We start from the raw sequence: 13,976 nt of genomic DNA, 5'->3' as shown, positions 1-13,976 counted from the left end.
CTGTTCGCTGAATAGCTACTGCTGGGCATTACTTCTTGCAAACGTTTTGTTTTCCTCCATGATGCCCTAGTACGGATCTCTTGTGTTTGTCCTTGCCTTCCTTCCAACTGAGGAGGCGGGTCCTTGTTGGTTGGTATCATCCTGAGAGTGATCTGGGTGAGCATCGCACGCATTACGGGCCACGCCGGAAGATGTTTGTATCGCCATTGCCTCGAGATTCGGACATCCCTTCCGTCACACCCACCGGGCAAACGGTGCTTGTAGCTAATGCGCCGGACTCTCCGCAGCGCGAAGCTGAACAACGCCGAAGTTTCAAGAAGTATCCTGGGGGGAAACTCTGTGGAAAAGCCACTCTCGGTGAAAATACAGGAAACCAGTGGCGTAAAGGAGCCAGCGTGTCTTCAGTGCAACGACTAGGATCAGTTGATCCTGAAAACGGGGACGTGAACCTCACTGCCAGTTTAGAGACTTTTATTGCGGGCGTCCAAGGGCAGCAGACAAAGACTCATCCGGTCTCCGTAATACCCCATAATTCCCCATTCGAAAACGGAAGCGGAATAGGAGAAATACGCATAGATTCTGCGAATAACTTGCACGGTAGCAGAGAGGGCGAGACTCGTGAAGGACGCGCTGGCAGTACCATGGATGACTACGGGCGCTCTAGCTACGCGCAGTCTGCACTTGGCTCTGTCTTCCCAGAGGCTTACGCAAAACCTTATTCTGTAACGGGGGGAGGTGGACCTTCAGCAATGCCAGCCTCTAGTTCGTACCAGGTAGTGCTTTCGGACGGCACTTCCTACCCGTCTGCAGTGTTTCCTGCTGGTGAGCAGATGAAGGCATTCTTCACTATGGTTGCGTCGTGTAATCCGAGCTCATGCGGACTTGTTGCAGACGCTTTTAAATAGCAAGTGTCCTTGTGTTCCTGTGTTCAGCCAGCGGACGGGACGCTGCACGGAGCTCGTTTCCTCAGGCTGCAACACCCCAGAACTATTCCTCTCCTGCTCATGTTGCCGCAGAGATCCCATCATTTCCCTACACAGAAAGTACAGTTCCATGTTATCCACGTTTTCCAGACTTACTCACCAGAAATTACTGTGTCTGTAGAGCGGTGGAATGGCTTGAAGTGTGCTGCTTCTCGCTGGGGACGACAGTGTGTGTTCTGTGCAACAAACTTATTGTTCTTTGTGCGCAGCAATTCACTACGCGGAGCCAGCAGCGACTGTGTCCCCAGTAGCTGGTGGAACAACGAACTACTACACGTCCTGTGAGCGTAAATTGCTAGCTGCACCGGACGCGTTGCGTGTGCATTAGTTTGTTATCACGTGTGGTACGATTTAGTGCATCCCGTTTCACGTGTACGGTGATCGAACACTCGACACCGTGATTAATATTCTCTGCCCTTACCCTTTTCCTTGTCCCAGATTACCGCCGTCAGTTCCCCGCCTCACCAATTGTGGCAGACTCTGCAATGGTAGGAGACGATGGCGTGCCCGCGGTCTCTTTGCCTCACGAGAAATACCGTATGAGGGACCCTGCCCATGCAACTTCGGATCAGAAATTTCCAAGTGATGAGCAAGCTGAGCGCTTCACTATTACCAGCTTAACCGAGCCAATGTTGTTGGTGGATGGAGTCATGGGTCTCCCGCTTAGAGGACAGGCTCCCTCAGATCGTGGAACATCCCTTCTGAGCAATCCACTTGCTCACGGAAGGGACAGTAGGCATTTTACGGCAAAGAAAAAGCTGCTGGTGAGGGCACACTGTAGAATCTTTGGACAACGCTGAAGAACCAGTCTTACGGCCATTGTACAGATCACACCCGACATTAGTGGATTGCTGCGTACTTTTTCAGCCTCGGCCCATGCAGCTCATCCACGTGAATCGATGGGACGGCAAGGAAGTCCTAACTGTTGGTCAGGCAATCTTCTTAGCAACCCTGCTAATCCCTTTGGTGGCGATGGCTCAGAGACATTGTCCAGCTTGCTTATCTGTGTATGCGTTGTTCAATTACGTCAAGAAACTGTGGTTTATTTTGCGTTTCCAGACGAAGGGGCACGCCGGTGGCTGTCGGAACTTACGACGAGATCCGTCGCCGTTATTTCTATATGCGGGGAGCTTCAGACTGGAAAGTCTGGACTTGCAAACCTTCTGCTGGACGAGTGGGTAGTGGGCCTATTTCTAGCGCTTGTTTTGTGTGTAGAGAGACCTGGGCACATTTTTGGTCATATGCTTCCTGTTCACGTCGCACTCTTTGCAACAAGGGGGGACATCATGTGACCTGTTTTTTTTTCAGCGACGTGATGTCCAGTACGGTTGGCTTCGCCGTCGGATCATCTACGGCAGCTCCAGCGATGCATAAAGGTTCACGCTTTGTGCAGCGAGCCGAATCTGATGGCAAGACTGAAGGAGTTTGGGTATCGGCTATCGAGGCGGAGGGCGACAAAGACAATTTGGTGTACCTCGTCCTTGACTTTGAAGGAATCGGGTCAGTAGGGAGTGTCATTTGCGCACCATATTACCTGGAGTTGTTGACGAAGAGGAAATTGAACTTACAGTGTAGGTATAGCTGGAAATAACACCAACACCTCCTGTGCGTGTTCTTCATTGTCCCAGGAGCAGGAGGAAAACTGTGGAGCACGATCAACGTTTATTCACCCTTGCTCTGCTTGTTTCCCACTTTCTGGTGTTTGTTACAAGGGGAGCTGTAGACAGCGACACCCTTTTCAGCCTGGCCTCAGTGAGCTCGCCAATACCCAAACACACGACCCCATCCCCATGGCTGTTTCAGCCATACTTTGTGGATTTGCGCATACCAAATCCTATCTTCTAACTTACACCCTATATCGTCAGTTTCCAACTGTACGCCCTTCGTGTGAGCCTTTTGTAGGCGTCAGCGTGGACGCAACGCTTGCGAGTGACCCATGTAGGAGGCGTAGATAGGCCAGACCAGAAACCGCCAACTCCAACTCATGTTGGTCCACCCACATCTCCCAGTCCAAAAGGCAAGGCGGATGCAGCGCCTGTGGCTTCGAAGCCGGGTATGAGTCCGTCAATATTCTGCCCATCAATCTAGAAATGAACGTGGGTTACGTATGACCAAGCTTAAGTCGCATATTCCTATTGTTGTCTGTGGCTGTGATATGATGAACTTGCAGTTTCTCATTCTCCGAACAACTGGAGGGCCCCTGCGTTGTTGTGGGTGATCCAAGACTTTAACATGTCCATGGTAGATGAACAACAAAACCCTTTAACAGCCGGTGATTATCTGGAAGCTCTGCTGAGCCTTACTCTCAGTAGGGACACTCAGAACCTCAGCAAGTTGGCTCAAGGGTTGGAGAATTCTCAGATTCGTATGGCACGCCAGGAGGTATCGGATCTGTTCGATGATCGTGACTGTGTCACTCTGCCATCCCCACTTGGCCAATATGTACCGTACCAGCAGCAGGCATCCTCCGGCCAGACTCAAGGAAGGGCTCTGGAGGCAGTCAGCGTCTCTGAATTTGTACCTCTTTACCAACGACGTCTTGCTCAGCTGCGCTCTCGCGTCTTTCGCGATTGCAAAGGGAGGGCTATGGATGGAATTGCACTGACAGGCATCTCACTTACAAGAATCCTGGAGAAACTCGTCGAAGGAATTAATGCTGGGGAGGTTCCAGAGAGTGTTCGTCTCCTGGGTTCCATTCAGCATGACGAATGCAGGCGTTGGAAGCAAGTGTGCGAAGACGCATTTACAAAAGAGCTTCGAGACACATTCCAAGCAAAACTACCGGTGCCGACAAAAGAATTGCAAGACGGAGCAGAACAGTTGCAACGCAAGTATTCGGAGCATTTCAAGATCCACGCAATCGGTTAGTCGGCAGCGTGGCAACCGCCGTTCTATGTAACTGACCAGCCTTGCAAATACCCCAGATTATTCGTTTGAATCTTTTATCTGGAGGCTCTAGAGGGCGCTGGAAAACAAACACACATGTTTGGCCGAATCCAATGTTTTGTGGGGTTCAGGCGATGATGAGATTCTTCGTCACTACAAGGCACAGTTAAAGGAGAAGCTTCGCCGAATTACTGAACGGGCGCTAGAGGAGAACGAGGTGAGTAGGGTCACTCTGCGCAGCTGGCACATTCTCCTCTCTCGTGGGCTACTGCTACTGGTGCTCCACAGAATATATTGGCTCCTTCGGTGGACGGTACTATTTGCAAGTTACAAGCTAGTTGTCTCAAGTATTAACTTTGTAACGTAGCCTGTTTCGTCTCCTCTAACGATGCTTCACGAGGACCGTTCCTAGAGCTATGACACACAGCAAATTTGGCACGTTCTGATGTTTATTCATGGCGCGAAAACTGCGGATTGTCTTCAGAGACACGCCGAGTGGAAGTGCAGACAGAAGGCAAAACTCCTCAGTGACAAACTTGGCATAGATCAGAAAATAAACGGGAAGTTGTACATGGATCTACAAGCGCTCAATGACGACCTCGCTCTACTACGCCAGGAGTAAGTCCCCAGCACTGTCAGGATTGTGCCCCCACTTGGGATTATTTGCTAACCGTAGAGCTGGCTGAGGCCTGCTTTACGCACCGTCCATAGATGGGTATGTGGTAAAGGTACAATGCGGAGGCACGGGGCCCACAACATGTTCATCAACGCGTCCTTAACGACTACATCGATCAGCTGTTGTCTAAGGGTGCAAAAGCGGTTGCCGATGCCTTGAAAGATTTGGCCCGTGACTCAGAGGTACGGCTATTCCTGTTGTTTGACATCGGCTATACCTTGCTGCTGCCGGTGATTCGTTCGTATACCTGTTTGGTTTGTGATTGTCCATGCACAATTGTTTTCGCCATTGACGCCTCAAAATTCCGATTGTTTCAGCCATGTTTGTACGGTTTGCGCAGCGCACCGCTGCTCTGCTGCACCAGAAGACGATGGATGCCGAACGGAAGAGTGATAAAGCAGTGAAGCTTGAACAAGAGTTACAGAATAAGGACTTGTAAGGCAGTGTGGAAAGGTCTACTAGATATGAGCTCTTATCGTATTTCGAAGCACCCACACTGTATCTGTATCGTGTAGGTGTCCAGGAAATGATTTGTATGGTTGCGTCTGTTCAGTGAAGCGGAGCAGCTCCGCCGTGAGCTTGAGGATGAGCGTGAGCAGCAGACTCTTCAAGAAGAACGCCATAGACAGTAAGCCACACGGGGACTCACATAATCGCCACAAGTACTTGGTGGATGTGTTCCGCACGCCGGTCAATAGAAGTGGTGCTCCTATTGTACGCATCCCTAGGCAGCCCATAATATTGGCCTGTGTTACTTTGGTACCAGGGAGACAAAGGAGCTGCGTCGTGAATTGGCAGAACAACGCGAAACCAACCAGCGGCTGAGCGCCCTCTACCACTCACGTGTAATGGACGAAGATGATGGATACCGTTTTGGAGTGAGACGGGGCAAGCACAGCGCCGTTGGCTTAAATGATCAGCCTCGTTGCTTTGGCAACAAGTGCACAATCATGTAAATTGAAGAACGATATTCTAAGTTGACCGTTCGTGATGAAAGCGATGTAACCTCCAGTCCCCATTCGGCAACTACGACGCCGAATTAATGCTTTTTTGACTATGCACAACTTCCACTTTGGCTTTGGCTTTAGCTTCACATCAGTGGAAAAGGGCCACCGCGGTGCGCGTTCACCCTTGACTCGATATTTTGCCTCTCTGCTGTACTTGTTAGAGGTACTATTTTAAAAACTTCTTGATGTACATGTATATTGGAAAAGTGTCAGCAGTCTGAAATGTACCTGAGTGACAGCCTGACGTTCACTGTCGCAATATATCTGGAACCAACGGAAAGCAGTGTGTCCCATCGTATCCTTCCTTCAGAGTGACCCTGCTGTAGCATTCTTGAATGGGGCATACAAGTGTGTGCACAATCCAGGACTTCGCATTATTTACCTTGCGTTCGTTGCTTCGTATTTTGTCCGTTTTCCCGTATCTGAGAGCAATCCGTATGTTTAATCGGTGAATTGGCTCATCGGAGGGAGTATCCGTACCGCTTCATCAACGAAAAGGCTTCATGACTGAAACTACTGGGGGAGGCCACTAAGAAAAGAAAAACAGAATTTTTCTTGTAAGGCCTATCAAAAAGTGGCATCAGCTAAAGCTGTGACGGCTCTAACCCGCCGACAACTCCACAGGGCACTGTCAACCCGCAGAGGAGTCCTCGGTTTCTGTTTCATTAGGCCATAGACACGCTGCACAGTTTAACAGAGAATCCTCTGTCTTGAGATCTGGGCCACTCAAGTGCCTCATCATTGTTGATAATCTGAGCGTGTGGGGGCTTCGGTGCCCTTGTATGTCCTGGATACAACGGGCGTGCACGGTAGGTTGCTTCGGTGGAGGTTTTGGTAAAATGCTAGACGCTGGTCAAAGTTTGCATGGGCATATACGTTGCCTGTTGCCATGGCGTATGACTGCTGTGCCATGCTGTTGACTTGGGCCTGCTCAACACGCATTTGATCTTCATTCATGAATGTACCAGTGGTATATGCCGTGCCTCCTACGAGTTCAGTGGTTCCCGGGGTTTTCTCCTCGTACCTCTGAGTCCACAGCAATTTGAAACGTGAAACAGTCCATAGCATATCACTAGAACAGCAAATAGTACGAATACAAGGGAATGATTACAAGCTACTCATCAACGGACTTCAGAGTCTTGTGGTTGGGAGCAGTAACATCCAAAGCCAAATCTGTGCGTGGTAGGGCTCGGTTGCTTACGGGCATGCAGTACTGCATCAAGCCGCAGCCAGCAGGATCTATGCATTCAGTGGCGGCTTCACCGCACTGTGCAGCTGCTGAAGCATCCATAGGGCAACCTTGGTTGCAAAGAAGATCTTCAGGGTTCAGACACTTATATTGCCCGACCCACATCTTTGGCTTGTCTTTGTTCGGGTAGAATATGTATGTCCCATGACCATTTCCAGTTTGATCTAACAGGGGCACAGAACGCAACTGCAAGATCAAAGAGGATTATACCGGCATTCAGCCAGCCAAATAAAGTAGTGGAGTGCCCTGGAGGATCAGGGAGGATCTGAAGAACGCTTACTAGAGAAGTCGAATGAACGCGTCTGATCTAAGAGCCGCTTCGGGAAGTCGGGATCCTCAGGAAGTTCTGCATCGCCCTGAATCGCATTGTCAAATGCATATTGAAGGTGGTCTTATCGTGGAACGTATAAAAGTCCCATAGCCAGCACCGCGTATGGAATCCATTCGTGCCAGTGCTACGCATACAGGATCAGGTATCACGTGATAAGCACCACGTATAGGACCAATGCTGAAGCCTTAGTCCTTCTCCGGGGAAAACCACAAGGAACTCCCGCTGGTTTTCGCAAATTTACACAATATTCCGTCGTAGCGTCGTGCTCATAATGCAAAGAAGAGCGCTGCCGCCCGCAGCGGAGAAACCCAGCAGCACTCTTGCTAGAGTGTATGCCACATAGTTAGTAATGGTAATTGAGGCCAACTTAAAATGCCTGTGCTCGCCTACGCTGTGGGAATACTGAGTGGCAACACCAGCAATAGTCCATAGTTCAGCACACAAACCGCTAGCGGCAAAACCTGCAAAACCTGTGTTTGCAGTTTGCACGCGGTACAATCTGCATCTGCAACTTGAACCTGCAAGTTTTAAGATTCTCCCTTCATAGTAGGCAGACGTTTTCTCACCTCTCTGTAAGTTTTGACGTATGTGTGGCACTGAAGGTCCTTGGTGGCAATGCGCTTCGTTTTGTCGTCGGCGCTCGCGGTGTTCCCCATCCTGCACGCTGTCCGTGCCTGGGCTGGAATGGACTTTCCAAAAAATGAACAAGCTAAAATGGGAGAAGCTTTTCTCAGGGGTCTCAGGAAGGGTGGGGATCACAAGAACTGCAATGCTGTAACTCGGAGGCAGCCAGCTCAGGTCGATGCAGGCCAATCACCTCGCCGCACTGCAGGCAGGCAATGAGGACTACTGCTCTCTTATAAGTTTTTTCAGATTATATTATCATTAAGAATTGTCAGCACTGAGAGAAGGAAACCTTTTGAGGGAACTCACTGGGATGGAAATGAAGAAGGTCGCCGATCGTGACACGCGACAGACCTGCTGTCGGTTGACCTTAGCCGTGACCAGCACGTCCCTTTGGTGGGCATGGCAAAAAGAAGCCACTCCCTTACTTCCGAAGGTCTAATTTTTATCTAGAACCACTTCTCGAGCAAATTGCGGTCAAGTCTTCGAGCTAAAAAGGTCGTTAGAATGCCAGTTCGCATTGTCCATCTGCATTAGAGGCTCGGCTACGCGTTTACCCCTGGAGTGGACACAATGGATGTGCATGCCTGCAGGCATCATTCAGTGGTAAAAACTTAGAGTTAAATGAATATAACCACCTGACAATTAGTGAAGTGGTGGGACCATCTTCCTGAATTCATCTCCGTTCTGTGCAGTCGCGCTAGTTGGCAACACTGCAGCCTGTAGCCCAAGTCCGACAGAAGAAGCCCTATGCATGCGTCTTATGCTAGTGATTTATGAACAATACGCCGAAATTACTGCTGTGTGGGTCAAGCTAACTATGCTTTCTGCTTTGCTGCTCACCACTTGAGTGCGGCCCCAGAGACCAGTAAAACTCCCTGTTTTCGGAAGAAAACCTAATGGAAAAGCTTGCCTACTCTGCTTGAGAAATATTTCAGGGCGAAACAAGCGAATGCAACTCAAAAACTTGTTCGCACCATCTGCAGTGCCTACTTAGTCAATGGTTGCCTCTAGGTATTCGCGACAGATTGATCATCGCAGGCGTTTTCCCAACAATCCACTCAGGGAAAAGCAACCGTTTTCCTGTCAATTTACTGTAGTATTTCCGCCTTTCTTGGTGCTTTGCATCAATGGAGTGTTGCACAAGTTCTTGAGACATAAGTACTCTTAAGTTGTGTCTTCTTACCCCAATCGTGCTGACTACTTGCGGGCAAAGTTGGGGGATGTTTATGTGCTTCCCTCATTCATTTTAGAAGGGCACCATTAATGCTATGATGGCATTTCCGAGTTGATGCTAAATGGGCAATATAACCCGAGGTGATGACGAGTGAACTAATAGCAAAATAGCCTACCTAACGTGCATCGAACTTCTTTGGCTGCTCCCACTCATGCGCGCCTTGGAATGCGGAAAAACCACCAACACGGAGCCGGATACTTTTAAATTAATTGCTGGACGTCATTTGACTTAGTGTTTAACTTGGAATTTCCGTGCTTTCCTTATGCATTCCCGTACTGCTCCTAGCTTCGTGGGGAAGTCTAAGGGTGCAGACATATGGGGCTGGCATCCAACAGACAGATCTAACGTCTGGTTGGCCCACAGTGTTATGGAGCGGACCAGGGAAGCCGGACGGTAACGAGTCAAAGGGATCGATGCTGCAGCGTAAACCCAGTCCGCACAAGGGAGGCAATCAAGCCACAGCAAGAAATTCTTCCGGGTATATAGTTGCACATACCGAAACAAGGTGGGGTTAATGCGGTTGGTTTGACTGTATGCCTCCGTATGGCTTGGGGTTGTCCGGTTATAACTGATAAGTTACGGGGACCAGAAGGCTCTGCAAGGGTCCGGGGTTGAGAGTGTTCCTTGGCTTTTGACGCTGAGATTTTGGGCACATGAGGATGTTTTCCCGCCTTAAAGAGTGCATCCTACAGCGAAACTGTGATTTTACTAGATGCACTGTTCCTTTGTTTCCACCATAGGCCTCGCCGTGTACTTTTTGTAAAACTGTGTGCCAAATGGAGCTAGAACGTAGAATCGGAAAATTTCCTCTCTTCGCCTAGTACTACATGAGTTATTCGTTGATCCTCTAGTGGTTCATTTGTCACCCATTGTTGATCTTTGCTACCAATGCCCCATACGTATTTACGGAGCACGATGAACGTAATTTTGAAAGGAAACCGGTATTTCCAGAAACAAGCGCCGTTGCCGAGCACAATGCCTGACTGGTAGAACAATGCAGGAGTGTTTCGGCAACTCCGTTGTTGGTACTATTCGTATACTTTAACATGAACCGTACTGAGCTGGCCAGCCGAACCATCTACCGACACTATTGCACTCTTGCTGTGGACGTCTTCAAAACTCTTCTTCGGATGTGTCTGAATTGATGAACGGTGTGAACTGTGAGGCGCCTACCATATAAGTAATGCCGACAACGCTTTCTTCCCGTAGTACGGCATAGGGCTCTTTCTCACTCATTTTTGTTGCTATAAGCTGCGTTGCAACTAATGGCATTCCACCTCCTCTACCGCAGTTCCAGGTGTTTGGCACACGCATCTAAAGACGCTTGGGGACTGGAGAACGAGGTCAGTTGCATTAACGGAACTCTTATGACAAATATTTCGGTCCCACTGCAACGTGCGATCGTCGGATGAGATCAAGGGCTCGCGTTACAGACTGTGCTACCTTCACATTTCATTTGCGGCCAGAAACAAGTACACCAATGGAGATCGTAAGATACCCCTGTGGACTAGCAGCATTCAAGTAGAAGCAAATATGATACAGCCCCCTGGTTTCGTAGGGCCTGAAATCGGGGTGGCACCCGCTGGGGAGACTCACACAGCGCAGGCACACACACGGATGACCTCGATCCATTTGTACGTAGGAGCTGCGCACGCTTAAACAATACAAATGGAGCCAACTTAGCATTCTTTTCCAAGCAGGTGTTCATGAGTTTATCGTAGAAGGAAGTGTACACTCCGGGTTACAGAGGGTCTGTGGCTGGGCAGCCCTGCTGAACCCCACAGCTGAGGGCGAGGCACCCTGCACTTGGGCTCTTTTTGTCCTTCCCTCAAAAGCCTAACTCATTCTTAATAAGCTTGTAGAAACGCACTTTACGCTGACAAAGTGATTTCCCTCTTCCCTCGAATGGCCGCAGACCACAGTCTGTGACGCAATCGAGGTGTCCCCTTTTGTCTTGTCACTTCGCCACAATGAATTTGGCCTACTGTTTTTCCTACAAATGAGCACAATTAAGACTTCATGCACTTACGGGTTTTCTTCAGAGTTTTCAATATAAATATTTCTAGCTACATATAAGCGAGGACAGTTCGCCGGGACCAATCAGCTTGAGCATGAAGCTGTAATATTGCTGGGCACTCAGGTGTCAAAGGGAATGTGGAAGCACAACTTGCACGTGAGCCTGGTGGTCCTTGCTGGGATTGTGTCACTCTCACTCTGTGATGCGAGTGACCTCAACAGCGCCTCCAACACAGTCGAGACCCCGGCATACCTTCCATACGTGGACCATACCCAACGCTTGCGAACGCATTTGCCTAGGTCCATCCCTTTTCCAGTCCCCAAAACTCCGCAGTCTCAAAGGCTGCTTCGCCTACTGGCAAGCTATGCTGCAGCCTCGGCTCTGGTGTTTCTCATCTTATCCTGCTTCCTGACGTTCGAGTCTTTCAGGAATACGAACTCCCACAACAGAGGGCGTTCCCTTGCGGAGAAATATGATGAAAAATCTTGCCACGATGATGCGGATACTGGCGAGTTTGTAGTAGGAACTGTGGACCGGCGAGCTTTGCACGCAGTACACAGCCAGCTGGCGTATTTAAATGTACCAGAAACCGCACGCCAACACCTCAACAGATCTGAACACCAGCTCGTTTCTACAGCAAAATCTGTTTTGCTCGGCTACCATAAACGGCTGACAACTCTTCTCAACGGCGTCGCCGAAGCAAATACACCAGAGGCAAATACGGCGCTGATGGAGATAGACCACATACGGGCAGTGCTAGGATCAATAGCATGGTCGCCATCCCAGAATATACAAGCGCTGCTCCACAGGGCTACAGCCTACTCGGAGGGGAGGCAGGTGCCACATGCCGTGTCGGCAGCCGTGGCCGCGGCCGTGCGCGTGAACGATCCAAATAAGAACATGCCAATAACCATAACCGAAGAACAGCAGCAACTCGTGTGTGAGATGGTGAAAGGCATACAAACAGAGATGAGCAGAGCTATAGACGCTCTCCAGAACGAGCGAACTCCCCATCCGTCAGTATTGGAGACCGCAAGGACCCTGCTAGGTGAACAAGAACCCCTTCGCTTGCAGCTGAACACAGTGGGCATGGCCGAGGTCTCAGCAGAGTTAGCACGCGTTTCTGAATACCTCAGAGGCGCCCTCACCCACTGTATGAACCGAAAGCCGCGAAGAACCGCCAGCATGCCTAGTAGGTTTGCGACCCTGTCCCTAAGCCAACACCGAGAACAGGCTGCTCCGGCTGCAAAAGGCGCTCAGGCATTATTGCAGCCCACCAGTTCTTTCTCCTCCCTGCCTCCCAAAGGACCGAAGGGTGCGAAAGGCCCCTGCTCCAGGGGTCCTCACCAAAAGGCACATGCTCTCAGCGAGGAGCCTCGGTCATCTACTCTACTTCGGAGGCGTGGATCTGAGAACAAGGGCAGCACATTGCCCAGATCCACACAAACTGAGGAGGATTCACCTAGAGGAGCTGGTGTGGGCCCTGAGACGCAACCAATTGACGTTGAGAAAACACGCAGGCTGACCTCTGCTGTGAATCAGTGGACGGATAAGTGTAGGGGCTCCTTGCAAATGCTCCTTAGCGGAACCGCCAGAGAAGAGTCTCTAGAGAAGGTTGCACTGAATGGACATCATCTGTACCGTGAGGTCACATCTGCAACTGTGGACTCTTCTGTCGACGGTGCAACCAGCCGAGCATTCTGGGAGTCGGTGGATACGCTGAGCGTTGCGCTGAATTCACTGCATAGTGAACTTATTCGAAGCTGGTTGGACAAGGTCGCTGATTCGCGCCATCGGTTGACAAAAGCTCGTTATAACCTACAAGCTTCCGTAAACGAGCTTAGCGCCGATAACCCTCCAAGAGCCGGTGGGATGTGCATTGGCGATATGTCAGTGGTTAGAGCTACTGTAGATGCAACAAAGCGACTTTTGGGAGACCTTTCGCGCTTCCTCGGTGTAAGCAATACCCATCAGAGACTTTCCGACGCTATTGAAGGTCTTCGAAGCACCGTGGCAAGGGCTGAGAAAGAGCTGCAAGAGGCCATTGATTCTGTTTGTCGGATATGGAGAAGGGCACTGGAGAATGAAGTGGAGGGGAGGCCAGCAGTTAGTCCTCCACACACTTCATCAGATGCGTCAGCTACCCGGCACAGCACCTCCTCGAACGTTCCACTTCTTGCATGCGCAAGGGGTACAGTGCAGGTCCTACAACAGCTTGGTGGTCAGTCAGTTGAGCTTGACTTACTTCTCCAGTTTTTCGATAGACAGGGTAGGGGGAGCTCGAAGAAAAGATCTGGGCTTTTTCGTGCCTTCAGTCTGCGCCGTGGCCGATCGTCTAGTGGTTCACGTACTACCTCAAGCCTCCCGAAGGAGACATGACATTTTGTTTTCGTGTTGTTTTATTGCTTCCCCGCGGTGCCACCGTCATTGTACATTCGGTGCCTGGAGCGCCTACCACTACGTGCCAATTAGGCATACTTCCACATATCTGCGGATGTTCCGAAGAATGTGTTATGCCATTTTATGTAGTCTTTTGATGCATACGTGTACCTTCCTTGTCTGCACAACAGCCGGGACATCTGTGTTCGAAGGCCATGCCAAGACCAAATAGTAAAGATCGTGCACGTTTCTTCACACCTCATAACCGAGCGTCACGCCTCAACGCATTGCCGGCAGTGAAGCTCTGGAAAAACGGCTTAGTGTTTATTTTTGTCAAAGGCGAGAACCTTCAGCCTAGATGAAGACTAACGACGAGGGCAATCCATTTGATGTGGGCGGCCGAGTGGGCTGCCGTGTGGAGCAGGGCGGGAAAGCAGGCCGACCTTGTGTTTTTTTTTCGCAGAGTGCCGCTACTGCGTAGACTTCTTTGCCCAGCATGCGCTTTGGTTCGAATGCGCGAATGCAGCGTATTAAATGACATATTCCATAGGAATGCCGGAAGTGGTCCAGAGTAGCCTAGTCAAGCA

General features: G+C 50.1%; 3 protein-coding genes across 3 annotated transcripts; 2 read left to right on the top strand and 1 right to left on the bottom strand.

Annotated features, from left to right (window-relative positions):
* Nucleotides 1-191: 191 nt before the first annotated feature.
* EMWEY_00015890 (guanylate binding protein, putative) lies at nt 192-5,501 on the top strand (the record flags this gene model as incomplete). Its single annotated transcript, XM_013479654.1, has 16 exons — nt 192-822; nt 933-1,043; nt 1,193-1,264; nt 1,422-1,747; nt 1,851-1,911; nt 2,043-2,157; nt 2,292-2,483; nt 2,612-2,735; nt 2,886-3,036; nt 3,154-3,846; nt 4,001-4,086; nt 4,354-4,487; nt 4,598-4,727; nt 4,886-4,980; nt 5,099-5,173; nt 5,312-5,501. 16 exons carry the CDS (start codon nt 192-194, stop codon nt 5,499-5,501), a joined length of 3,186 nt encoding a protein of 1,061 aa, XP_013335108.1.
* A 1,165-nt stretch (nt 5,502-6,666) lies between these two features.
* EMWEY_00015880 (hypothetical protein, conserved) lies at nt 6,667-7,788 on the bottom strand (the record flags this gene model as incomplete). The annotated part of the gene is made up of 3 exons (XM_013479653.1): nt 6,667-6,965; nt 7,082-7,157; nt 7,699-7,788. 3 exons carry the CDS (start codon nt 7,786-7,788, stop codon nt 6,667-6,669), a joined length of 465 nt encoding a protein of 154 aa, XP_013335107.1.
* A 3,357-nt stretch (nt 7,789-11,145) lies between these two features.
* EMWEY_00015870 (hypothetical protein, conserved) lies at nt 11,146-13,389 on the top strand (the record flags this gene model as incomplete). Its single annotated transcript, XM_013479652.1, has 1 exon — nt 11,146-13,389. One exon carries the CDS (start codon nt 11,146-11,148, stop codon nt 13,387-13,389), a length of 2,244 nt encoding a protein of 747 aa, XP_013335106.1.
* Between the last annotated feature and the right edge of the window lie 587 nt (nt 13,390-13,976).

This window comes from Eimeria maxima, genomic scaffold, assembly GCF_000499605.1.
Source record: "Eimeria maxima Weybridge genomic scaffold, Emw_scaff127, whole genome shotgun sequence".
NCBI lineage: Eukaryota > Apicomplexa > Conoidasida > Eucoccidiorida > Eimeriidae > Eimeria > Eimeria maxima.
The sequence above is the reverse complement of the archived record's forward strand: the minus strand, read 5'-3'. Positions and strand labels throughout refer to the sequence as shown.